Below are 26815 nucleotides of genomic sequence, written 5' to 3'. Positions count from 1 at the left end.
TATTGGAGTCCTCAAAGCTAGTGTCTGCAAACTTTATCCTCTTATGTCACTGAATGAGAGTTCAGATTTTGAGGGAGCAGTATGAAAGCCCCAATCAAAATGTTGCCATATTATTATTATTTCTGGAAGTTTTTTTTTGTGAGACAGGTTCTCGCCATATTACCCAGGCTCGCCTTGAATTCCTGGCCTTAAGCCATCTTCCCACCTTGGCCTCCCGAAATGCTGGGATTACAGGCATGAGCCATCATACTTGGCCCTATATTATTATTTTTAAGAACAAGATGAAACTCAGAGTTCTTTCTTGGGTAATCGGGTGATAATCTCATAAGTAAAAACAATGTTTAAGTCATTTTCACTCATTACTAAAAATATATTTCTTCTGATTACTGCCAGTTTTTTCTCAAGCTTAATTTCTTATGTACATTCGATTTTGCTGACAAAATCATTTTATGAACTAACCATGAGATCATCATCACTGCTGAGATATTTTCTCTGGTCCAGAAATAGTATTTGGGGTATATTTTCTCATTGCTTCCCCAGTTTCTTTTCAAAATTTATATTGAGGGAATCATTAGTGACAAGAGTATATTTATTTATCCAATAGTTAACGTGAAAACATGCCATGTTTTCCCCTTCATTTTATTTTCTAGCTTTTGGAATTTTCAGTTGTCTATGAGGTGATTTGTGGAAATGAAAACCCTATATAAATATTAAGGTAGTGGTAACCTACAACAGAAATGGATTCTCCTTTGATATAAATTGTCAGTCCTTGAGTACAGAGAAAGTGCTCATAAACATGGATATGTTTATGCTTGTTTATATAATTGTGCAAGCTGTTATTTTTCTTGGTTTTGATTTAAATCTAGGAAAATTTTCAGTTTGAATTGGACTTAATCTTATAAACCTGAAATCCGGTTTTCAATGCATTGTGATTATCTCCTTTTGACAGTGTTTTTTCACTTCTAGTTTTAGCCTCCAGCTCTGATAGGTCTATTAGTTATAAGACGTCCTAGGCTTCTTTAGGATAAAGACAATCAAGAAACAGGTTTTTATATTCAACTCTAAGTGTAGCCTGTTTGTTTGAAAGGGCGTTGGTCATCCATAGGGGAAGGATGAGTGGCTTCAGCATTTGGGTCAGTTTTTAAAGAAGCCCAGCTGTACCATATGATCAGGAACTAATGACCTCCAAGTTCCAGTCATTATTTCTACATTTAGTAGAAATTGGAGGACCATCAGCCAGGAAGTTTTTAGCCAGGAATTCCTAAGCTGAAAAGTTTAGACTAGATCTCTAAGGTCTTTTCCAGTCTTGAGATTCTATATGTCTATGGTCATTAGGCCACTGGACTGGAAAAGAAGATTTAAAAAAAAAAAAATGCCTACAGCTTTGACTGACATAGCCCATAATTGTACTTGTGTAACTTCAAGCCCAAGAAAATTTTATATTTAGGAAAATAGATGACTAATGCTTCATTTATATTATAGAATAGATTTTTAAGGTTATAGGAGATAAAGTTTAGCTTGGTGACAGGAGAGTCACTCAACTACTCTTATTTAATAGGAGGCATTTCAGAATTATAGTACACTTTTTATATTACCATTATTGTTACACTTTTTTCGTTTTCAAGGGATGGAGTCTTGTTATGTTGCTCAGGCTGGATTCAATGTCTTGAGCTCAAGGGCTTCTCCCACCTCAGCCTCCTGAGTAGCTGGGACTACAGGCGTGTGCCATCATGCCTGGCTCGTCATTATTATATTTTGAAATAATTTAACAAGTGAGCATTGCCTCATTGGAAATTAATATGCTACCTTTCTCTTAGAATGAGGAGTATTTCTTCAAGAAAATTAGTGCAATGAAATTGAATTGCTGCTGAAACCACCTTCTGAATTCTATTTCTGCATGCTGCATCTCTTATTCAGAAATTACTGTTTTAAATGGCCACAAGAGTTTTGTTTTACTCTCACTAGATCGTTACCTGGAAATTCTCACCTGCAACAATCAATACTCTCAAACAAAACAGAAACTAGAAATTATTTTTTCATCATAGAGATCATTTTTAGTTTGTTTTCAGATGGGGATGGGAGATTTGTCTAAATAAGACCAATGACTTTTTGTTTTGTTTTTGGCCTTTTTTGAGACAGGGTCTCACTGTATCACCCAGGCTGGAGTGCATGGGGCAATCATCCTCACTGCAGCCACAACCTCCTAGGCTCAAACAGTCCTCCCACCCCAGTTTCTCAAGTAGCTAGGACTACAGGCATGCACCACTACAGCAGACTAATTTTTAATTTTTTTGTAGAGATGGGGTCTCAGTATGTTGCCCAGACTGGTCTCGAACTCCTGGGACAAGTAATACTCCCGCCTTGCCCTCCCAAAGCGTTGGGATTACAGGCATGAGCCACCATGCCCAGTCACTGATATGTTTTCTGCCAGGTTTTTGACTTGGGGATGACGGCAAGCTTTACTCTTTTTTTTTTTTTTTTGAGACGGAGTCTCTCTCTGTAGCCCAGGCTGGAGTGCAGTGGCACAATCCTGGCTCGCTGCAGCCTCCTCCTCCCGGGTTCATGCCATTCTCCTGCCTCAGCCTCCTCAGTAGCTGGGATTACAGGCGCCCGCCACCACGCCTGGCTAATTTTTTTTGTATTTTTTTAGTAGAGACGGGGTTTCACCGTGTTAGCCAGGATGGTCTCGATCTCCCGACCTCGTAATCCACCTGCCTCGGCCTCCCAAAGTGCTGGGATTACAGGTGTGAGCCACTGCGCCCTGCCGGCAAGCTTTACTCTTTCTAAGGAGATAAAAAATTGAATGGATTTTAATTCTTTTGTTTTTATTTTCGTTTTTGAGATGGCGTCTTGCTCTGTTGCCCAGGCTCAAGTGTATTGGTGTGATCTTGGCTCACTGCAACCTCTGTCTCCCAGGTTCAAGAGATTCTCCTGCCTTAGGCTCCTGAATAGCTGGGATTACAAGCATGTACCACCACACCCAGCTAAGTTTTTGTTTTTTTAGTAGAGAGGGGGTTTCACCATATTGTCCAGGCTGGTCTTGAACTCCTGATCTCAAGTGATCCACCCCTCTCAGCCTCCCAAAGTGTTGGGATTACAGGCATGAGCCACCACATTCAGCCCGGATTTTAATTCTTTGTTTGATTTTGCTAACTAGAGTAGCAAGGACAGTCTACAGTCTTTGGTTCTAACTTCAAAACTTTTTTTTCTGATCAGTTTTATTAAGCCATATCTACTGAAACAAAAAGTATTCTTGTACCTCTCTAAGATGCAATGCTTTAGGATTGAAACTGACAATTCTCTGAGCTGCAAACATCAACTCTACTGAAATAATGCTGTGATTAGCCTAGCAGTTTGCTATCTTTTACTATGAACAGGAGAATATTCATTCCTAAAGGTGATCCCATCTGATGATTCCTGTGAAGAGCCGCAGTTCACACACACACTTCAGTGCATTGATCGAGAGATGGAATTCAACTTTTGCCACATCTGCCCTCTGGGATAGAAATAATGCATACCAAGTCTCTCTGTGAACATCTTTTTAAATTCTGTCTTCCTTCCCAGTTCAAAGACTTTCAGTGCCCTTCATGACTTCATCCAGCAGTTCTCTATCCATTTTTCTGAGGGCAAAAGTTATTACTTCCCCATCTCTCACCCATGGGACATGATGGGGTATGTGTGATTTAGTCTATTGTTTATTTAAGAAGAAAAAGAAGAAAGGAAAATTAAGCCATACATTTCAGTCCTGTACTTTACTTTAATTAGTAGTAACAAATTACTGGGCACATGCCTCACAACTTACTGCAAACTTGAGGTGCAGATACAGCCCGAACTCTGCTGCAGTTTTCAGAACGTCACACAACCCAACTTTAGCCTGCATCTCCAAACAGGCTTTCTACCATACCCAACCCACAGCATCTGGTATGACAGACTCCCGGTTTAGCTCACACCTAACTCCATTGCCTATTGCTACTTGCCCTTTGCCCATCCATCCAAAACCTTCAGGGTCCACTCTTAAATCTTCCACAGCATTTTCTCATGACAATAATCTCCTTCCTTAGCTCTTTATAAAACATTATCTGTAACACACATTTGCTACTGACCCCCTATATAACCATGTGTTATCATGTAAATTTTTCTGTCTTTCTAGCTAGATTAGCAGAGGCAGAATTTACTCTCACATAAGGATCCTTTTTTCATTCAATGTCATACTAACCATACTGCAAAGGAATACAATAAGTTTATTAAATTTCTTGGCCATGGCTTAAACCTAACAGAAGAAAAAAAAAACTAAAATGTTTATTGAATTTTGAATGGATGGGTAGATGTCAACATTTTCATCAGCTACCGGAAAAAAAAAAAAGGAATTCTAAGGAAACAAAGGGAATTGATAACCTGCCAATTTAAGTATTAAAGAGTTTTTTAAGATGTGGTTTTTTTGTTTTAACATTTTGAGAGTATTTTCTCCCCCAAAATCTTATGTCCAGTTGTAATAAAAAAACAGAATGCACCAAGATTTTTTAAAAGGTGACAAGGGAGGAAAAAGATAAGTTTACAGATGTATACAAGGAATTTCTATGTCCAATCTGCTTCTAAGAGGGGTATACTTTCCTGGAAAGGGATGTGTAGCCATGTTACTGAATTTCATGGACTAAATGTAACTCTACTTTGATTATGGCCTACTTCAACGATAGAAAAACTAAAAACTAGTTCTCGCACCTTTTTTTAAAAAATAGATGAGGAGAACCTGTGATCTCTAAGTTAGTATCTGGAGGGGGAAGCAAAAAGATAAAGTGCTTACAACTCAAAGAAGCTTGGAAATCACACCTTATTTGGTGTGCTTGGTCATACACAACAGATTGGAATAAGAATAAGGAATGTTTATCTTAGTTACGGCTTTGTCTTGCAATTGTGAAGCCACTTTTCATTTGTATCAATTACGGGCATATTTTCATGATTATTCACAAAATTGTTTGTCAGAATTTCTGGGCATATAGTTAATTTACTTATGAATAAAACCTCCTGGCCAGGTGTGGTGGATTACATCTGTAATCCCAGCACTTTGGGAGGCTGAGGCAGGAGGATTGCTTCAGTCCGGGAGTTGGGGACCAGTCTGGCCGACATACTGGGATCCCATCTCTGCAAAAAAGTTAAAAGAATTAGGCGCACCTGTAGTGCCAGCTACCCAGGAGGCTGAAGTGGGAAAATCGCTTGAGCCCAGGAGGCTGAGGCTGCAGTGAGCCATGATCACACCACTACACTCCAGCCTAGATGACAGAACGAGACCTTGGCTCAAAAAAAAAAAAATCTGTGGAAAAATTTCCATTATTTTTAACGTAAAAAAAATGCCTATATGAAGTCTTGCAGAATCCTTAAGAATGTGACAGAATTAAGCCCTGGATAGGACTTCAAGAAACCTCAGGATCCCTCTCAAGAAAATCTTATTTTCTTATCAAATTATAACCACCATAGACATACATTAAATGTCATATTGGCAAAAAGTAGTGTTATTTCCTCTAGCCTCTGGGTCCCTACTTTATTTGTATCGCTAAAATCACTTTCAGAACCATAAGTTGTTTCCTGACTTGAGTCAGCAACCGAACTACAAGAGGACTCTTAAATGAGGAGGGGGTTGCACCAGTTGGCATTCTGTCTCAGCGTCAGATTCTTCACCTCAGAACATGAAAACTTTCTCTGTACTAGGTAGATAGGTATCAGCTGAACTGGGCGGTGCTCTTTTCTTTTTTTCCCCTCACTGCTTTTTCCTTTCCCATCTCCTTGTACCTCACATGTGTACAGTAGCCATAATGAAGGCCATGTAGATACGACATGAAAGAGCCAGGAGGGAGCTCAGGCCAGCTTCCCAAGCTGTTCGTTAGCAATTATCCTATGTTGAAATACTACCCACATAAACATTTCTTCATTAGCAAATAAACTAGTTTGACTCTTGGGGTATAGAAATCTTGATGTGAATGCTAAGGAGACTCAAGCTAAGCACTGGTTTCAGTGAAATCCCACGAGTTTAAAAAAACATGTATTTCAATTTATGCATGCTTTTTCAGAAATGTTAATGGGTAGAGCAAGAAATACAAATTGTGAGAACTTGCTCAGCTACTCTGATAAGAATCAAAAAAGCATGTCCTAGGAATGTTTTGGAACAAGATAGTAAGATAGAGAAATTCAGATTTCTAAGGATAGATCCACTATTCATTTTTATTAATTATGGAATAATTTCCATTGTTCATCTTGATGACAGAAATAGAAGGGTAAAAAGGATAAATATAAGCTTGACAGAATTAAAGCACATCAGTGTTTCATTTGGGTTGTCTTTGTTTGGTTGGTCACCTGGTAATCATAACTCCTGAATCACCACGCTGAAAAGTACTTATTAAGTACCTATAATTACGGGTTGTGCTATATGATGCACATTTAAAATTAAAGAAGAAGAGTCCATGCTATCTCAAAATGACTGATTATCTGATAATAAAACAGTATAGTGTTACCATTATACCCAAGTATGGAAGCCTGCCAGTATATGAAGTATTACCACTGAATCATTAGGAAAGCAATCTATCCACATTAAAAACTAAGTGGGCTAGTGGCAAACCATTATTCATCTTGAATATAATTGAACTTTACCAGAGAGATGCCAGAAAGGAAAGGCAATTTTAATTCATTTAAATTGTCCTGTTCATTAAAGAAAATCTTACCTTCTTCTAAGCAATATGGAAAACTAATAGTACATTCAACCATAAATGACAACTCAGTTAAAGAGGTAATTGTTAATGCTTAGGCAACTCCCACTTATAGCAGATGCTTAGGTTTAATTCTAAACTAACCCCAAGGATTTGAATTTCACTACAGTAAAAGATTTCTGTGCATGCAATGAAAAACTTACTTTGATCACAGCACTCAAACCGATTCCCATTAACTACATGTGACCCTGATATAGCTTATACAATTATTTTGTGTTTACCTACCTGCTTGACCACAGCCATGACAATGTTGAATAGCCTTGACCAGTGTAGCATGCAGCTGTGTGACTGTGAGTGACTATTGTCATCAGGTTCCCTATTCTCTTTTCTGTCGAAGGAGGAAATTGGGCTCCACCTCTAACGTTTCTTGCTTGCAATTATCAAGTTCTATGATTCTGTACTGACTGACTTCGTTGCCTTAGCTGTTGAATTGCTTTGTAAAGAGAGCTCTTGTGGAAAAGTGAATGGCCCTTGCTGGGAAGTGAGCAGTGCAGTAGGATTAATTCTCATTTTAGAAGTTAGGAAATTGGAGAAAAAATATATAGGGAAGATTTTTTATTCTTTTCTTTGTTCTCGAGGCATTACTTTTCCCTTTATGGCTAGAATGATAGGATTGTATGAAGACATTCATTTAACTTGGTTTATGATTGCAAGTAATACAGTTAATACAACCATAATCAGAATCTCAATTATGTTGAATGGGTAAGATAAATAATGATAATTTTAAGGAAATGTCTTCAGTGGTGTATATATATAATTAATTTCTGTTCTCAAAGAAGCAAAGGGTTTGGATGAAAGTTTCCCAGCTCAGAAAATATGACAGTAGAAACATGAAGATGGGAAATTCTTCTTCATTTTTCACAGTTACACAATGTTCTACACATTATGCAATGATTATGTAATTCAACAGGAGAGCTTAAGGAATTTTTACAGCTTATAAGATAACACATCAAGTACCCCTTTTTCTTCTGAAAGTTTACCACAAGAACAGGAAAATCTAGGGCTACTTTACCTCTAAGCCTGTTTATCTATGCAATAAAGATAATACTTTACCTGCACCATAAGGATTAAATGGTAAAGCTTTTTGGCATTATGTCTACCCATAGGAATCACTCTATAAATCATAATGTGATTATTGTCACTTATTACCTTTGTAAATTAGAAAAAAAGTATATACTTTTTCAGATTACTATCACCTACATTAACTTGGTAGAACTTTATTTTTCTTTAGTCTTTGCTTATATGTGCATAAACAGAAACAGTGATTGTGACTCTTAAGTAATTTAATTCCATGCCCTTGTAATTTCCAGAGGAGAAATAAAGCAATATATAATTTATGGCCAAAAGTACTTTCTTCTGAAATGTCCAATAGTTAAAGTTTCCACAAAATTGTTTCATTGAAGTATAGAAATAATCAATGTCTTTCTGGGGGAAGAAAATGTATCATAATATTTTTCTGAATATTTGACTCTTTAGTTATTAATGTATTACAGGGAAAGTACAACTTTCTGTTAGTGTTTGCTGCCTGTTTACCGTACACAGATGCCTAATTATTTTCCCCATCAGAAAATTTGATAGGGCAAGACCATGTTCATTCAACAGATATTTATTAAGCACCTACTGTGTTCCAGGTCTTGTGGGCCCAAGAGAAGAGTCTGTAAACCTCAGTGAAAGTGATTTATTCAACATTTACTTATAGGTTGATTTCTGGAATCATTGCTTTATTTGGTGGTATCCACTAAGTAGGTCACTTGCATTCATTTACATAGGAATGCTGCTTGTGTAAATAGCAAGGTCCCTTATGAGTCAGCATTACATGTCAGCATGAGGGGAGAAAACATGAAGCATTTTACAAATAATACTCTTTAGGTGAAAACATTTTGTTTTTGATATTATGTTTTGTAACTTATTTCTCAACCCTTTCCTTATTGATCTAATTGAATAGGGAAGACCCATTTTAAGAGAAACATTGCTTTCTCAGGAAACATGTTCAACTGTTTATTTATAAGGTTTCTATTGCTTTCAGTCGAATCATAGTTATATTATAGAAGTTTGTGGATTTTTGCTTTTGAATTTATCTTTTGGCATTATCAGTACTGTTGTCAGAGGCATTTGTACCAGAGTGATTTTATCTTGAAAAGGGGCTAAGTAAAATGAGGCTGAGACCTACTGGGCTGCATTCCCAGGAGGTAAGGAATTCTTAGTCACAGATGACATAGGAGGTTGGCACAAGATACGGGTCACAAAGACCCTGCTGATAAAACAGGATACGGTTAAGAAGCTGGCCAAAACCCACCCAAACCAAGATGGTAACAAAAGTGACCTCTGATCATCCTCACTGCTTATTATATGCTAATTATAATGCATTAGCATGCTAAAAGACACTCCCACCAACACCACGACAGTTCACAAATGCCATGGTACAGTATACAGTCTAAAAAGGGAAGGAACCCTCAGTTCTGTTCCTGGGGAAATCCCCGCCCCTTTCCCTGGAACACTCATGAATAATCCACCCCTTGTTTAGCATGTAATTTAAAAACCCATAAAAATAGCCAGCCAGCAGTCCTCAGGGCTGCTTATGGAGTAACCATTCTTTTATTCTTTTGCCTTTTGAGATGGAGTCTCAAAAATCGCAGCTCATTGCAACCTCTGCCTTCTGGTTTCAAGCAATTCTCCTGCCTCAGCCTCCCGAGTAGCTAAGATTACAGGTGCCCACCACCATGCCTGGCTAAATTTTGTGTTTTTAATAGAGAGGAAGTTTTACCATGTTGGCCAGTCTGGTCTCAAACTCCTGGCCTGAAGTGATCCACCCACCTCGGCCTCCCAAAATGCTGGGATAACAGGCGTGAGCCACTGCACCCACCCAAGATAAAATTTTAAATGGCTATCTTGTTCCAAGACACAACCTTGTCACCAAATAGTTCCAATAAAAACACTTCTTTTTAAAATTCATGTATGTATCTAAATTGGCTCAACAAACCCTAAAAAATAAAATTATTTCTCTCAGTGAAAAGGCTACTTTTTGTACTTCAATGCTATGTTGTTGAAATTTCAGTCCTAGAGCCTACAAAGGAAATATATCTATCCTGACATGATACTTAATATGTTGGTTAAACCACTGGAAGACCTGATTTGTCAAGGGAGATTTCAACAGAACACCAGTTTGCCATGTGGACTCGACTCCCTCTTCAGTGAAGCAGGAATATTCTCAAGAATATTTTTTCAGTTCTTACAAAGAGGAGAACTGGTACAAAATTTGGTGTTTCCTAATGACTAAAAATATCTTAAAGATTTTGTTTGCTTGTTTGCAGGAAGAAATCTTTCCTGTTTTCTGCTCTGTATGCTGCCTTTATATTCGGTGGTCGGCACCTAATGAATAAACGAGCAAAGTTTGAACTGAGGAAGCCATTAGTGCTCTGGTCTCTGACCCTTGCAGTATTCAGGTAGGTTTTTTTCGTTTTTCTAATAAAATGTATCCATTTTATCACTTGCTGAAAGAATGCAATTATTGAGCATTTGATTTTAAATCTGATATTTTTGATTATTGAATATGATGAGGACATAAAATAAAGTCATGTTCAGAAAGAAAGCCTTCACTGCAACCATTTGCCATGATGTATCCAACCTTATATATTTTGAGAGGTGTCAGGCCATCTCTTGTCCTGTCCAAATTGGCCATGCAGTAATCTGATTGATCTGTTAGGATGAGAAGCAGTACAGCAATTCATTATTGTTACTGGCTAAATATAGATGAAAGGTTAAATGAGAAGGCACACAAGTAACCTGTTGAAGTCTATTGGAGAACAGGGTTCAAATACCCTGGGTGTGCTGTTGCTAACACTTAATTAAAAGATGACACTTAGACATAGACCAGACACTGGACATCTGTGTCAGTATTGCTAGACCAGAGAATGCTTTTACTCTGCATCTTCAAAAGCACCCTCCACCCGCATTCCCCGAACTGACTTGCAGGCATGTATTTATGTAGCCAGCTCTGGCTTTGTAAATGTGAAAGAACTCAACACAGAGACTGTCAGGACAAGGCCTCTTCTCTCCAGGGCATCTGTCAGCCGGTGTGCAGACTCATTCCTCCAGAAGCTTTCAGGAGCATTTCCAGTCTTGTATTATTTTGTGATCTAGGCAATCACAAGACTAATTAGCACCCAGCTGGTGTCCAAGCAAGTGCCAGGATTTACCTAGAGTGCTAACAAAGGCACCTGTTCTATTTGTGTTTTGCTTGTCAAAACCAGCAAGTTTATAACTAGGCTTGGGGAGGAACGGGAGAGGAGTAAATGTAGATATACTATGAAACGCAAAACGATTCATTTTCATATTTATAAATATTCATTTGTATTTTTTCATATATTAACTGTTCTACTTCTAAGCAGAAATGGTTGTTATCACTAAAGCTTCATTAGTCACTTAAAGCTTATTAAAAATGACTGAGCAGGAAGAGTATTTCCATTAAACTCTTATGATCTGTGTTTTTCTATAATGTTGGATCCCTCCATCTAAAACACCCACTTACTCACCACTACTGAATATACTTTTTATTTCAGTGCAATTTGTAAGGCCCTAGGTTTGAAGTACTCATGATTTGGATCTGTCACTAAAATCTCCTTCCAGTTCAATCTGTATCAGGTCATGATTCTCTATAATACAAAGAAGCCTTTTCATTTTTATTTACATTTAAGGTTGACAGAGTATGCCTCACCTAAAGTATTTTGATATTTGTGGGGAATTTATCTCTATCCTAATGAAGCCTTTCACCATTTTACTGATTTTTCAATATTCCCTGCACCTTTATCTTTTGTTATTTTAAATTTTAACACTTGTAAGCAGAGAAAAAAAGTACAATGACCCCCCTGCACCCCCTACCTTGGTTAAACAATTGTCAACACTTGGCTGATTTTACTTCGTTTAATCTTGCTCACCTTCTCATCCCCAAATTATTTGGAACTATTAATAATAGAGGCTGAAATAATTCTTATTGAAATCATACCATGGCTAAAGGTTAAGTACTCTTTAAAAACAAACAGTATATTATGATCTCACTTAAATTAATAATTTGTTCTCATTAAATTTCAAATTTCTTCAGTTGGCTCATAAATGATTCCTGTTTTACAGTTGAAGAACCTAAATCAAAATGAGATCTTTACATTTCCATTAACTGATATCTTTTGGCTTATAGATTTCCTCTTCTTCCTTATGATTCATCCTTTGAAGAAACCAGATAGTTTACCCCATAGAGTTTCCTCTGGCCTGGATTTTGCTTGATTGCATTTTTCTGTACCTTCTATTTCTTATAAGTTGTAGTTAGATCTAGAAGGTTTATTACATCCAGGTGTAATATTTGAAGAGGCTTTCTATAAGAAGAAACTTGCCTTTATCTTCTATTCGATTATCTTGAAGTATATACAGTTATTATATCAAAGATCAGGATAAACGCTTGATTCTTTGTCTATATTCATCAGGTTTTTTTTTTTTAAGTTAGCTAGCGTGTAAACAGTAAGATTTGTTTTCTTAAGAATCATTATAAACTTATGGATATGTACTTTTTTTATATGCCAGTGATTTTGAGATATGATTTTGATGTGTTTTAAGGCCATTGCTATTCCATTTGATGGTGATAGTTTGATTTTTTTTTTCTTTAATTACAAGATACCAGGCCAGGCATGTTGTATATTTCTTGTCCAGAACTGGAATCAGCCATTTCTCCAAAGAGCCTGTATTAGTTCGTTTTCGTGCTGCTGATAAAAGACATACCTGAAACTGGGAAGAAAAAGAGTTTTAATTGGACTTACAGTTCCACATGGTTGGGGAACCTCAGAATCACGGCGGGAGGCATAAGACACTTCTTACATGGTAGAGGCAAGAGAAAAATGAGGAAGAAGCAAAAGTGGAAACCCCTGATAAACCCATCAGATCTCATTAGACTTATTCACTATCATGAGAATAGCACAGGAAAGACCAGCCCCTATGATTCAATTACTCCCTACCCGTCCCCCGTCCCTCCCACAACACGTGGGAATTCTGAGAGATACAATTCAAGTTGAGATTTTGGTGGGGACCCAGCTGAACCGTATCAGAGCCCTAATTCCTATGGTGGAGAGGAGATAATATTTAGAAACCACTGTCTGGGTACTAACGGTGGTTGTTGGTGCTAAATTCATTCTTATATTTAAGTCTTTAAAGAAGCCAGAAGTGGAAATTTAGTTATTGAGGTAGAATATACATATATAATCTATCATCTTTACTTTTTTTTTTTTTTTTGGAGACAAGATTTCACTCTGTCACCCAGGCTGGAATGCAGTGGCACAATCACAGCTCCCTACAGCCTCAACCTCTCCAGCCTCAAGTGATCCTCCTACCTTAGCCTCCCATGTAGCTGGGACTATGGGCATGTACCACCACGGCCGGCTAGTTTCTATATTTTTTTTGGTAGAGATGGAGTTTCACTATGTTGTCCTAGCTGGTCACAAACAATCTTTACCATTCTTATGACTTAACTTTTATTTCTCCTTCCTCTCGGGTCAAAAATCCAAGTTCCCAGTGTTGGCCAGTAACTCCCCATTTACTTTATCCTGCAATGCACATGCAGAAGTAAGTGGTGATACTTTATCTTTTTTAGACTGACAAATTATTGTGTTCTCTTTCATTTAATGAATTCTGTTAGTTATTTTACTTTCTTCAGAGCCACGTTTTGTATAAAATTTAAAAATCCAGAACTATATAGAAAAATCCAAGCATCTGCAGTCTGAGGTTTTAAAAAATAGATCTTAATTTTTTTAAGCCAGAATTTGGGAAACATTGATAATGGAATGCTATGCTTCATTGTTTGGAAGAACATATTGAGATTTCTCTATGCTTAAAAAATGCTAGTCAACAAGGCATGGAAGTAAAAAGGCTAACTACACAATGATACTTTTAATATAAAAATATTTATAGAGATACTAGAAGAAAATAAACTCAATTTTTTACTTTTTTGGGGGGAAAAGCAGAGAAGATGTCTTATTTATTAAATTCCTATGATTTATTAGAAAATAAGACCAGCCTGGGCAACATGACAAAACCCCATCTCTACAAAAAGTACAAAAATTAGCCAGGCATGGTGTCACACACCTGTAGTCCCAGCTACCTGGGAGGCTGAAGTGGGAGGGTCACCTGAGCCAGGGGAGGCTGAGGCTGCATTGAGCCATTATAGCACCACTGCACTCAAACCTGGGTAGCAGAGTGAGACCCTGTCTCAAAAAATAAATGAACGAATGAATAAATGGATAAATAAAAAATTTCAGCATTTGTACAGGTTGGTTGTTGTGGACTGGCAATTTAGAAGAAAACAATTTGTGATGTGTTATTCAGAACAAATGAACCAAATACAATAATGTGGACAACTCTAAATTTTGCATATTGGCCATTTATTATTGTGTTTTTCTGCATGTAACACATTTCCTAAAATATACGTACACACATTCATATCTAATCTCCTACACAATTCTGTAGAATTTCAAGTGAGTAGTTGCTTTTTTTTTGAAATCCAAATAGTTCATGAATGAAGTTGATATAAGACATTCATCAAAAATATGCTCTTCTGGCCAGGCGTGGTGGCTCACACCTGTAATCCCACCACTTTGGAAGGCTGAGGTGGGCAGATCACCTGAGGTCAGGAGTCCAAGACTAGCCTGGCCAATGTGGTGAAACTCTGTCTCTACTAAAAATACAAAAAGTAGCCAGGCATGGTGGCACATGCCTGTAATCCCAGCTACTCGGAAGGCTGAGGCAGCAGAATCATTTGAACCCTGGAGGTGGAGGTTGCAGTGAGCTGAGATTGTGCCACTGCACACCAGCCTGGACGACAGAACAAGACTGTCTCAAAAACAAACAAACAAACAAAAAACTGCTTTTCACAAACACTTGTTTTAATGAGTATTAAGAAATTTTCTATTTTGGTCATAAATGAAAACTTCATTATTATCAAGGATATGTTTTTGTAGAAAGTTTTGAGTGGCTGTTACACTATAATTCATGCATTTTCAACTATTGTCTAATGATAAAAATATAGAAATTCCTTGCTTAGGAGATAGTTCTTCTATTAGATGGTCTGCAATGAGGTGATGGCCCAAGGGCCTATCGCCCACTCCATCTCCCCGTCCTTTACCACTGTAGCGTAAACAATTTAGAAAATGAAGGAAAGAGAAAGAACCAAACATTTCAGAAGAAGTAAATTTTTCTTTTGGAAAATCACCAAAAAGAGGAATTTTTGTGTATTTCACTGCTTAGGAATAATTTCTTTTCCCTCAAGTCCTCAAGTTTGCCTGTTAGCTCTTAACAATAGCCAGGGACCCAGTTATGCTTAATTTCCAGATGCCATACACTGTTCACTCATGAACTGAGACAGCATTATGGGAATTAAATCATATCTGCAGCATACTTCAAAAAAACAAACAAAAGAAACCTCTTTCAAACCAGTCTATTTCAAAAAGTGATGGGGTTTTAATATTGTTTGCAAGAATTGCCTGCAGTTTTTCTCTTTATTTTTGGGGGTTGACTGAAGCAGCCTTCTTGGAGACGGGAGTCTTCATTCAGGTGGTAATTTATTGAAACCTATCATAAGCTTTGCTAGAGTAAATAAAATACGGCCAGCTGAGTTTTCCTTAGGCCTGTAATGGATCATTTCATTTGAGGTAAAGGCCTCAAATGGATCTTCATTTGAGGAAGATTTCTCTGGGTTTCCCTGAAAATCTCTCCCCACGATTCCTCCAGGCTCCCTTTTTCAGAACAAAAGCACCAGGTTCTGGTGCCAATTAATCTTTATAAATATGGCCAGGATGATGGCACAGTGACCAACTTCCACCTACATCCCACCTAACCCAAGGACAGGCATTTCTGTATTTGATAAGGTAATTTTATGTGGCATTTATCCATGGGTGTTTGAACATTTCCTTAGGGTAAATGCTGAGAACAATTCTGGTTATGTGAATCAGTAAGACTTTTAGATGAGATTGCTCCTGGTGGCAAAGAAGTTAGATTTGGCTAAGTTATCCAACTTTGATATGGCAACAGAGCATCAGATACTTCAAGGTGCCTATCCCTGTTTTTCGCAGACACTCCTGAGTCATTCAATCATGTTGCTATGACATGTCAGCTGGGTTACTACAGTTGATTTGAAAAAGTTCTCCATCCTTCTAGATTGGGTCCAGGTGTGTGTGCTTCTGATTCAAGGAGCCTCTACCAGTTACCTGTCTGGCAGTGTTTTCTTTTCATCAGCAGCAGGAGTTCCAAGAAGCCATCTTTGAGGTTCTTGACCTAACACAGATCAAAGCAGGATGTCTAGTCAGGGTACATTATGAAAAGATAATTTGGTGTTAAAAATTTATACGTGCAAATATCACACTTGCTTCACCTTTGCTTACTCCTTTTCCTGGTGATTACTCTGGCCTCAATTGTTTTTGCTTGATTTGCACAAATCCAGATGTTCTACACTTATAGTTTGACTTCTTGCCTATTAACCACCAGTTTTTCCTGTTGAACCTCATTGTAATTTCCTGGCTATATTTTCATTTTGTTATTAAATTTCATCTCTGGCTTAAGTATGAAATATATTCAAGATTAGTAGAAAATAATTCTCTTTTTTTCTTTTGTGGGATTCTTATGAACAAAGTGCTTAAATATAGCACAGGAAACTTTCAGAAAAGTCTGTTTAACAGTGCAAGCAGTAGATGAATGGTATTTAATCAAATCATTCGAGATCTATTTCCCACTGATTTCATAAACAAATTTAGTATTTAATATCTGAAGAATTATTGGCAATTACCTTATTTCTAAAGCCAACAAGTATATAATAAAACTAACTGAAGCTGTTGAAGTGAAAAAAACATGACAGTTCTTAACCCATATGGAAGGAATGAGGACATGAATGACCTATAAAATGATGGTACAATGAAAATGACAAATTTTAGAACAATGAAATCAGTTTGTACATAAGACCGTCATGTCTTAGTTTTTTTTCTATGGTTGCCAAAAGTAGCCCATCTTAATCCACAAAAACAATGATGATGACAATGATTGTACTGATACTATTTATATAAAATAAATGGATCCATAAGCTTTAAGTGTCATAGGACAAAAGCTCCTACTTTATGAAAAACACATTATAAATGTCAGATTTTTTAATGTAACACCAAAAGGGCAAAAGTAACAAGCAAAATTGGAAAGCATAATGCTGAGTAATAAAAAAGCAAGCTGGGAAATAATCCTGGAAGTGTAAAACCATTTATGAAAATTTAAAAAACTCGTTAATTAATACTACATTTATGAATATATATGTAGTAAAAGTATTAAAATATGCACGAAAACCTCAGGATAGTAATTATCTCTGTTTAGGGGAAGGGAAGGAGAGAAATAGGACCAGAGAGAGTCCAAAGGGGGCTTCAATTCCTTTGTAACATTTCATTACATGTAGTAACATGTTACAACATGTTATTACAAAAAGGTCAAACCAGGGAAAAATAGCTTTGATAAAAAGTATGGCTATAAAAAAGCAAAGTTGAATGCAATTAATGACATTTGGTTTGTTAAAAGAAAGAGCAACAATTGTAGCCATATTATAAGATTCAGGTCATACTGGTGGTGCATAAGTAAAGCAAGTTTATATCAAAACACAAATGTTGTACTTTATTGGTCCTCATTCTCTACCTATCCCACCCAATAATGATCCGTTTGTAGTTAGAATGAAGAATAGGTTTTGTTTTCCCCTTTCTTCTGACGGTATCCGTCAGTTAAGTGTGTATATTTTGCTGGAAGGATGATTTGGGAGACTTTTCTTTTCTGTCCGTGTTCAACTCTTGAAGAATCTATCACGGTTAATGTTTCTAACTTGTAGACAGATATGATGTAGGTCAGATATTATGCATTAAATTATTTGTTTTATCAAAACCTGTTTTTGTTTTTTGTTTAGCCTACTCGAAAATGTAAAATGTCACATTTTCTATACCAATACTTTGTAACTCCCTTAGCCTCCTATTTTTGTGTCATTTTATCAAAGAACCATAGAAATTGCTGATTCCAATGCCTTGCTTCTAATGCCATATTTGTAAATTACAGCTTCTCCTATTTTTTAAAAAGTAAAATTAATGGATATATAGGAAATCCTTTTTTTTTTCTGAAGTCAGAGTATGTAATAGTTTTCTTTGGAGAATCAGATTTTTCTTAAAACTAAATTGCTGGAGTAATTATGTTTTATAATAAACATAATAATATAATAATTTATTGAGACATAAAATAACTGACACTAGGAATAACACACACCTAGATAACATCTCCAGCACACTGATTGTTTGAAAGGTCAGGTCACAAACTGACACCAAAACATATTTTGTTTCCCTCTGCACCAAGAGAAAAGTGAAGCACCCACACTGTATTATTATTTAAAAGCCCAACAAATGTTCAAGGCAAAAATCTTAATAAATAGTAAAGTTAAAAAAGCCCATTGCCATAGGAAAAATAATCCTTCCGTTTACTTAGCACTGCCAGAGTTGGCTTCTTTCCTTGATGAAGGACACCCTGCTAACATTTTTACAACTGGAGATAACAATGTCTAGTCTGAAAGGTAGTGGGGTAGTGGATTTCTTAAGCTTTTTTTTTTTGGAGACGGAGTCTCACTCTGTCACCCAGGCTGAAGTACAGTGGCACGATCTTGGCTCACTGCAACCTCCGCCTCCCTGATTCAAGCAATTCTCTGCCTCAGCCTCCTGAGTAGCTGGGATTACAGGCACCCGCCACCATGCTTGGCTAATTTTTGTATTTTTAGTAGAGGCAGGGTTTCACCATCTTGGCCAGGCTGGTCTTGAACTCCTGACCTGGTGATCCATCTACCTCGGCCTTCTAAAGTACTGAGATTTCAGGGGTGAGCCACCGCGCCCAGCCATGTTAAGCATTTTGAGTTGTATTTGAATCCCTTTCAGTCTGAGAGCTGCAGGATACCCCTCCATTATCCTGTTCAGTTTTGTTATTAATACCAATTTTGTTGGTCTGTTAACCTATACACACATTCACATAATTGCCTAACAAATTGCAGCTATTTATTATATCAATATCAATTTTGTTATTCTGATGACCTATACATGCAGTAACATAACTACCTAACAAATTGCAGCTACAGGATAAAGAAAATTCTTTCTGTACCTGCACATGGTATATATACACACAAATCCCGTTACCCTTTATACACTCTTCTTCCTGCTCACCGGGAATTTTTTCTATCCCCCTGACATCAGAGACAGCTTAAGTAAAATACTGCTTCAACTGGGACCTGACATCAGAAATTCCAATGTCAACCCAGACTAGCTCGGATCCCCACCCACCCCCTTGAATAAAACCTCCATGCTTCATTAACCATGCCAGGAGCATCATGAATAGGTAATAGTGGAGTTATATGACATAAGCTACTTCATTAACATTCTTTTTGTTTTTTAGATGTCTAAAACTGCATCCTTTGCCAGAGCTCAGTCTTTCTAGTCTCACATCACAATAAAGTGACCCTAACTGAATTCTTGACCCCTTTTGAGAAACCACGAGCTATAATAAAAATAAGAAATTGGCAACTTTCTATCTTTTAAAAGTAAGATGGAATTTTTAACTGGGGTCCATGCAACTTGGTCTGCTCAGGACAGTCTTTAGTTTTATGCACATTGTCTCAGTGTAATTATTAATAGCTCCTTCTTCACTCCAAAAATGTCCCAATTTGGATGATAAATAAAACAGTTATTCTATTTATAACCCACTGAGAGATTGTGTTGGCTCAATAAAAAAGAAAAAGGAAGAACACCATGGATTATTTGACAACTTACTGCTAACAAATTCTTATTTTTAGGATTGACCTCTTGACTAAAACTTGCTCTGCCTGTGATATTTCCAAACGTTTGACACATCATCACTCAGATTTAAAATATCCAAACTGGTTCTCCTTTTGATATTCCTTTATTCATTGAAGTTTATCACAATTTTCCTAATGAACATCTTTAAGTCATTCAAAGTTATGTATGCAAATCTCCTTTACCCAGTCACCAAGTTGTATCAATTCTTGTCAGAATCTCTTAGGTAGCTGACTACACCTCTGTTTCCACCCTGGACCCTCCAATTATGGTCTTTGTCACTTCACATCTTCCGTTTTGCAACCACTAGTTGCTGTCCTTCAAATGTTTCCTCTACCCAAGGATATTCTACATAGCATATTGTTTCCACGTTTAAACCTTAATTAAAACTCTTTTGCTTATACATTAAAACCTCAATCTCGCCATAAAAATGTACAATCTTGCCTTGACTCACCTTTTACCACTGCCGTATGCAAACTTTTCTATCCAAGCCAACATGGTATATTGACTCTTTTCCTGCAAAACAGACACACCTTGTTCATTCCTAATTTCCTGCCTTTTTTTTTTTTTTTTTTTTTTTTTAAAGACAGTTTCACCCTTTCACCCAGGCTGGAGTGCAGTGGTGCGATCTAGGCTTACTGCGACCTCTTTCTCCTGGGTTCAAGTGATTCTCATGCCTCAGCCTCCCAAGTAGCTGGGATCACAGACTCTAATTTTTGTATTTTTAGTGGAGACGGGGTTTTGCCATGTTGGCCAGGCTGATCTCGAACTGCTGACCTCAGGTGATCTGCCCACCTCAACCTCCCAAAGTTCTGGGATTACAGGTGTGAGCCACCGCACCCAGGCCTAATTTCATGTCTTTTTAACACGGTGCACTTATTATTTCTCCATTCTTCCTCTATTTGTTTTTCTTTAAATCTTAGTTATTGCTTAGACTTAACTTAAAATTCCTTCTCTATAATGGCTTATCTCATCATTTCAGCCCATATCTCAGCTCCACTGAACTTGCTGGTAGTTCATTTAACCAGACTATATATTGCCTTAACTGATGTACTTCTTGGTAGACTATGAATTTCTTGGGGCAAGAATTGTGTCTTGCTGTCCTTGGAACACCAAGTGCACACATAGTTGTTGAATTAATGAATACAAATCTCACACCTGCCAGTTTTGCAGTCATATGTGATTATCGTTTCCAGTCCCTTCACTTTTTCACTCTGTATTTCTTGCATCAACCGCGCTAGACATGCCCTAGTCCAGTCTTCATTGCATTCCATCAGTCTTTACCTGTGAACATGCATACGTGCATCAAGAAGTCAAAGACTGATGTTATGTAGTGTCAGGAGCCTGCAATGGCCTACAAAGCCCTGCACAGCCTGGCCCTTGTTAGTTTTTGACCTCTTCTCTTCCCTCTCCTCAGCCACTCTTGCCTCCTTGCTGTTCCTCAAACATGGTCACAAGGTCTCTGCCTCAGGGCCCTTGTATTTACTCTTCCCTTGCCCAGAACACTCCTCACCCAGGTATTCTTTTTTAATTATATGTATGTATATATAATTATATATTATAATTACATATATTTTATATGTAATATATATTATGTTATATATTTTATATATATACTTTTTTTTAAGTAAAATAGAAACAGAGTCTCACTGTGTTGTCCAGGCTGGTCTGAAACTACTGGGCTCAAGGATCCTCCTGCCTCAGTCTCCCAAAGTGCTGGGATTACAGATGTGAGCCACTGCACCTGGCCCATCCAGATGTTTTTTTTTTGTTTGTTTGTTTGTTTTGAGATGGAGTTTAGCTCTATTGCCCAGGCTGGAGTGCAGTGCCGCAATCTTGGCTTGCTGCAGCCTCCGCCTCCTGGGTTCAAGCAATTCTCCTACCTCAGCCTCCCAAGTAGCTGGAACTACAGATGCACGCCACCATGCCTGGCTAATTTTGTATTTTTAGTAGAGACGGGCTTTTGCCATGTCAGCCAGGCTGGTCTCAAACTCCTGACCTCAGTGATCTGCCCGCCTCGGCTTCCCAAAGTGCTGGGATTACAGACATAAGCCACCATGCCAGCCCCACCCAGATATTCTAAAGGCTTGTTCCTCACCTCCTTTAGAATTTTGCTGACATTTGGCCTTGGTAAGACTTTCCCTAGCCTCCCTATCCAAAATCACAATATTCCCATCCATGCTTGTGATTGCCTTTTCTTATTTTTCCCTTTAACACCTGTCGTCTTCCAGCCCACTGTATGTATTGCTTCTGTGGTTCATTATCTGTCTCGTCCCACTGCACTCTATGTTCCATGAGGGCAGGGATTTTTGTCTGTCTGATTTCCTGCTGTGTCTCTGGTGCCTAAGTAGGTGCTTTTTAAAAAAGTAATAATGGAAATGAAGAGACTTACTAGCAACTGTCTACATTTATTTTCAAAGGCAGAAGTAGGAAAATTTTCCAGCTTTTCTCTTGAATTCAAGAACTACCTGGAGTTTCACTTATTTCCAAGAAAATAACAGTGAGTGATATGTGCAAATATGACAAAGAACTGCAAGTTTATGTATAGGCAAAGAGTGGCTTCTCATTCTCATATACTATAGTTGACTTGATAACCTTATATGACTTGAATTGCTTATGTACAATTAGAAAATCTGTCCAGTGGTCACTTTTTGATTAAGCAATTTTCCTTTCTAGTTATAAAAGATAGGATTCTCTGCATCAAAACTGAAAACCACAAAATTGCATACATACAAACTTTTTATCCCAGTTCTCACAGATATTTACTGTTAATATTTTGATGCCTCACAATTTAATGTTAAACTTGAGATTCTTTTATCATAATTTTAATTCTCTGTAATGCAGTTAAAAATTTGAGTGTGGACAAAAATATGACTTCTGTAATATCTTTGCATTACAGGTGCTATAACAACTTGAAACAGCTGACATGTAAGATTCTTTAAATCGTTTTACCAAAATGGGATAGTATTTAAATAGCTGGAATACCATAGCTCTTTTGAAACTTGGTTGAAAAATAACATGAGCATTCTAGAAGAGACTGCGTGTTAGTTTAGGATGTAATGTACTTAGATGTAAGTATAATAACACCTGCAGGCATTTGTTAAGGATTGTTTTGAATTAAGACATAGTTAGGGATTACAGTTTGTATAAACATCATGTTATCTCACAGATCCTCCACAGATCCTTGTTTGGCAGGGTTTGGGATATGTGCACGTGTGTGTGTATGTATGTGTACTACAAGATTTCGAACTAAAAATTGAATCCTTAAAAAATTCTTCAGACTTAAGGAATGAACTTTTAATGAAATTGCCTAATTGCATAATCTGGAATGCTTCGAATGATGCTGACATCCATAAATAAAATGCTGTAACCACACTTATAGATTAGCTGAAGGAAACATTAAAGAGAATAACATGGAAAAATACTAGACATTTCTTCTCTGGTCATTCTCATTAGTGAGCAGAGAATTAACTGAAACATTGCGAGATGAGTATTCCTTCCCCTGATAGTCCACGTGTCCTTAAAGTGTGGATGTGAGTGGAGGACTGTAGAGAAGAAGTGGTATTAGTGTTCATTAAAGAGAAATTGGTCACCCACCATATGGTTATATGCTGTTGTTAGAGCAATGAAAATCATTTTCCTACATGTAATGCTTTTCCCATATGAAACTTCTTACAGGCCTCTTTTGACCTCGGCCTTGAAAGCATTGACAGTTCTTTCTTGAAAGCTGTCAATTTTTATTCTCCACATTTTAATCAAAGCTCTAATAGTAACTGTCATCTGTTTTTGATGATACTAGGGCATTGACAGGTGTCCCAGATCTGACTTGATTTTGCATATGACATAGGGAGCTCTTGTTTCTTCCTTGAAACCGGCAACTCTTGTTAGCCAGAGCTACTAGTAGATGGACTAATTTCACTGGTTGCTAACACTCCTTGAAACTCATTTCCTAGCGTGTGTTTCAAAAATTTATTAAGTGAGAATTGGTGCTGACTGTTTGATCCCTTCTTGTTATCACTTATAACTAAATTGTTATGCTGGCTGGAGGCTGTGCAAGCAATCCTCACTGTATTCATTGTTATCCTAGATCATTCTTACAGTTTCTAGAGCCCTGGGATTTAGAATCAAATCTATGTAATTAAAATGATTGATTGATCCAGGGCATAATACTTCATTCCTTGCACATTGCAATTTCCTAACAACTTAATAAAGCAACGATTTTCTTTTACTCCTTTCATTTGACTACTAACGGTACAATGGTAGACAAAAGGGTGGCTTTTTGTATTTTTTGTTCTGAGATGTGGATGAGCACCATTGACTTAGCAGTGGATATGCAGGGTGATTAATGTAGCTGGTATTTGTGTTAACCTGGAGCTGGAGCAGAAATTTTCAATGCAGTTTAATAGAATTGCTTATGAATTGAAGAAATTATGAATCATTAGTTACTCAGTGTTCTCTTTTGCAGGGGGCAGGGATGTGGTTTCTCTGAAGGGGTTTGGCTTTAAGTTGGAGTTTATACTAGCTTAATGCAGATAGGTAGACAAAAAGCAAAGCAGGAAAAAGAAACTAACTTTCCAAGACAAGGGCGCAGAGCTCAGGAGACGACAGCAGAGAAGAAAATCTAATTTCTGCCTTTAAAAGGAATATAGTTAAAACTCTAGTACTTTTCCAGTCATGAACAGACAGCCTACCTCTAGAGATTTCAGTTTAACTCCTCAAACTGATTTTTGCCACCTTATACATGTTTACTGAGACCAAACCCATCTTCCATCAACCTTGGAGTGAAGGAATCACTCTGGAGTGTGTTCTAATCTAATTGACACCTCTAGAATAGGTGTGTAATTTTCTGTTCTCCTTAAGGACATGGATCCTTAAATTGATAGAGTAGAACTAGGTTAAAGTTTGAAGTCATTGAAAGTAAAGGCAAACAAACATCTTCTGCCGCATGTATTTCTTAAGTTGGCTATGTCTGTTTCTCTCCATTTGCCGAACCTGTGAATATTGTATTGATCCTCTTTCTACCATACCTTTATAATACCTTCTGTATTTCTTCCTGTGCATTCACACATAAGGTAAAATTACAAATAAAATTGAATCTGAATTTCTAAAGTATGAAAGTCAAACTCTTGGCCGGGAGTGGTGGCTCATGCCTGTAATCCTAGCACTTTGGGAGGCCGAGGCGGGTGGATCGCAAGGTCAGGAGATTGAGACCATCCTGGCCAACATGGTGAAACCCCATCTCTGCTAAAGATACAAAAATCAGCCGGGCATGGTGGTGCACACCTGTAATCCCAGCTACTTGGGAGGCTGAGGCAGGAGAATTGCTTGAACCCAGGAGGCGGAGGTTTCAGTGAGGTGAGATCATGCCACTGCACTCCAGCCTGGCGACAGAGCAAGACTCCGTCTCATTAAAAAAAAAAAAAAAAAGAAAGTCAAACTTTCCTGTAAGTTCCTGGAAGGCCTACCTCCTGTGGCCCTAATGAGGAGGAGCCCTGTCACTCTTGTGTTCCTGCGTGCTGAGGTCCAGCACCAAGTGTGAGTCACATCTCAAGTCAGTCAATGACTGGATTTCTTTACATATACAATGCTATTGAGGATGGCATAAATTGCATCTTTTAAGGGTTATGGTTGACAAAAATATGAATAGAGGGTGCCTACTTTTATTTCTGTTTTAATATATACAAGGTTTACATGTAGATAAATGGTAAATGATTAGTTATCAATCTTGCTGCTCAAAAGGAACCCACAGAAAAAAAGTCACCCTTCTCCATACACAGTCTAAACACCCACCTCAACACAAGATTTAGCTGTTTTGTGAGGAATTAGTGAGAAAAAGATTTGAGAGAATTTTATCTTTCGGTATAATGCTAACACTAACAATAGACGTCATTCATTGGTGCCTGGCACTGTACTAAGCTCTTAATATACTGTCTTATCTAACTTTCAAGACTGCCTTGAGGTATGTACTTTATTCTCATTTTACAAATGAGAAAACCTAGGCTCAGAGAGGTTTAAGAAACCTCAGAATAGAATCCTGGGAATAAACCCTAAACCCTGTTGTGTAACACAAAGAAAATTGCTCCAACACAGTTATCTACTGAAGACGTATGTGCCCTCTGGATACCTAAGTAACTATTCTGATCTTCTTCCTCCTCTTTCTTTTCCTTCCCCACCTTCATCATCACCGTTGTGGCTATGATTATGAAGCCCTGAGGTCTATCCGTTGGAGCACTGCCTCTCTTAAATGTGTGACTTGCTATCTTGAGGCAACAATGAGCTGCTTTGACAAGAAGAAAAGTTGGCCCATCTACCCATAAGCTCTCATTGGGCAAGGATCTCATATATTTCATAAACAACGTTAGCCAACTAGTGTCCTGATCTTCTGCCTGCATCTCAAAAATAGCATGCTATCTCTTAGGAGTGAATTTCAATGATCAGGAAATCCAGAAGTTTGGCATTGTTCCACGTTTTCTGAAACTGCCCATGGAAATCAATTCCAGGCTTATAAGCTGTCTGTATGTACAGTCATCCCTCAGTATACATAGGGGATTGGGTCTAGAACCACCCTGGATACTAAAATTTGCACAGACTCAAGCCTGCAGTCAGCCCTGAGGAACCTGCATATATGAAAAGTCAGCCCTTTGTATTGGTGGGTTTCACATCCTAGGAATACCATGTTTGGTTGAACAAAATTTGAGTACAAGTGGGCCCGAGTAGTTCAAACCTATGTTGTTCAAAGGCCAACTGTAGTTATATTAAGCTGAATGCACGTTTTTATACAGTACTATCTCCACACTTGTTCATGAAGAGAAGACAGAGCTTCTATTTCATTATTAATTTTACCTATTTAAGCATTTTATCCTAAAATAAATGTATGCTCATCACTTGAAATAGCTGTCAGAGTAACATTTGCTGGAAAGAGAAAGAAAGAAAATAACGCAAATTTAAAAAGACATGGGTAGATCTTATTTTTGGAGGACAAAGAAATTTGTTGCAAAAGATCTAGCTTACTTCTAGTCCCTACAATGAAACACGAGTGCAGTAGTTTCCCTTACCCATGATTTTACTTTCTGTGGTTTCAGTTACCAGTGGTATCTGTAATGGAAAATTCCAGAAACAAACAATTCGTCAGTTTTAAGTTGTGCACCATTCTGACTAGCATGATGAAATACTGCATCACACCACTCT

The 26815-nt window shown here is 37.6% G+C and overlaps 1 protein-coding gene across 2 annotated transcripts in view; it reads left to right on the top strand.

Moving 5' to 3' along the window:
* The window catches only part of ELOVL6 (ELOVL fatty acid elongase 6), a 149976-nt gene that overhangs the window by 83889 nt on the left and 39272 nt on the right, over nt 1-26815 (top strand). For both annotated transcript variants that reach the window (XM_054484997.2, XM_063663973.1), the window contains one exon: nt 10067-10198. In XM_054484997.2, coding sequence (XP_054340972.1) covers nt 10067-10198 — 132 coding nt within the window. The remainder of the gene's footprint in view (nt 1-10066; nt 10199-26815) is intronic.

Source organism: Pongo pygmaeus, chromosome 3 (genome assembly GCF_028885625.2).
Source record: "Pongo pygmaeus isolate AG05252 chromosome 3, NHGRI_mPonPyg2-v2.0_pri, whole genome shotgun sequence".
Lineage (NCBI taxonomy): Eukaryota > Metazoa > Chordata > Mammalia > Primates > Hominidae > Pongo > Pongo pygmaeus.
Note: the sequence above shows the minus strand (reverse complement) of the source record. Positions and strands in the feature narration are given on the sequence as shown.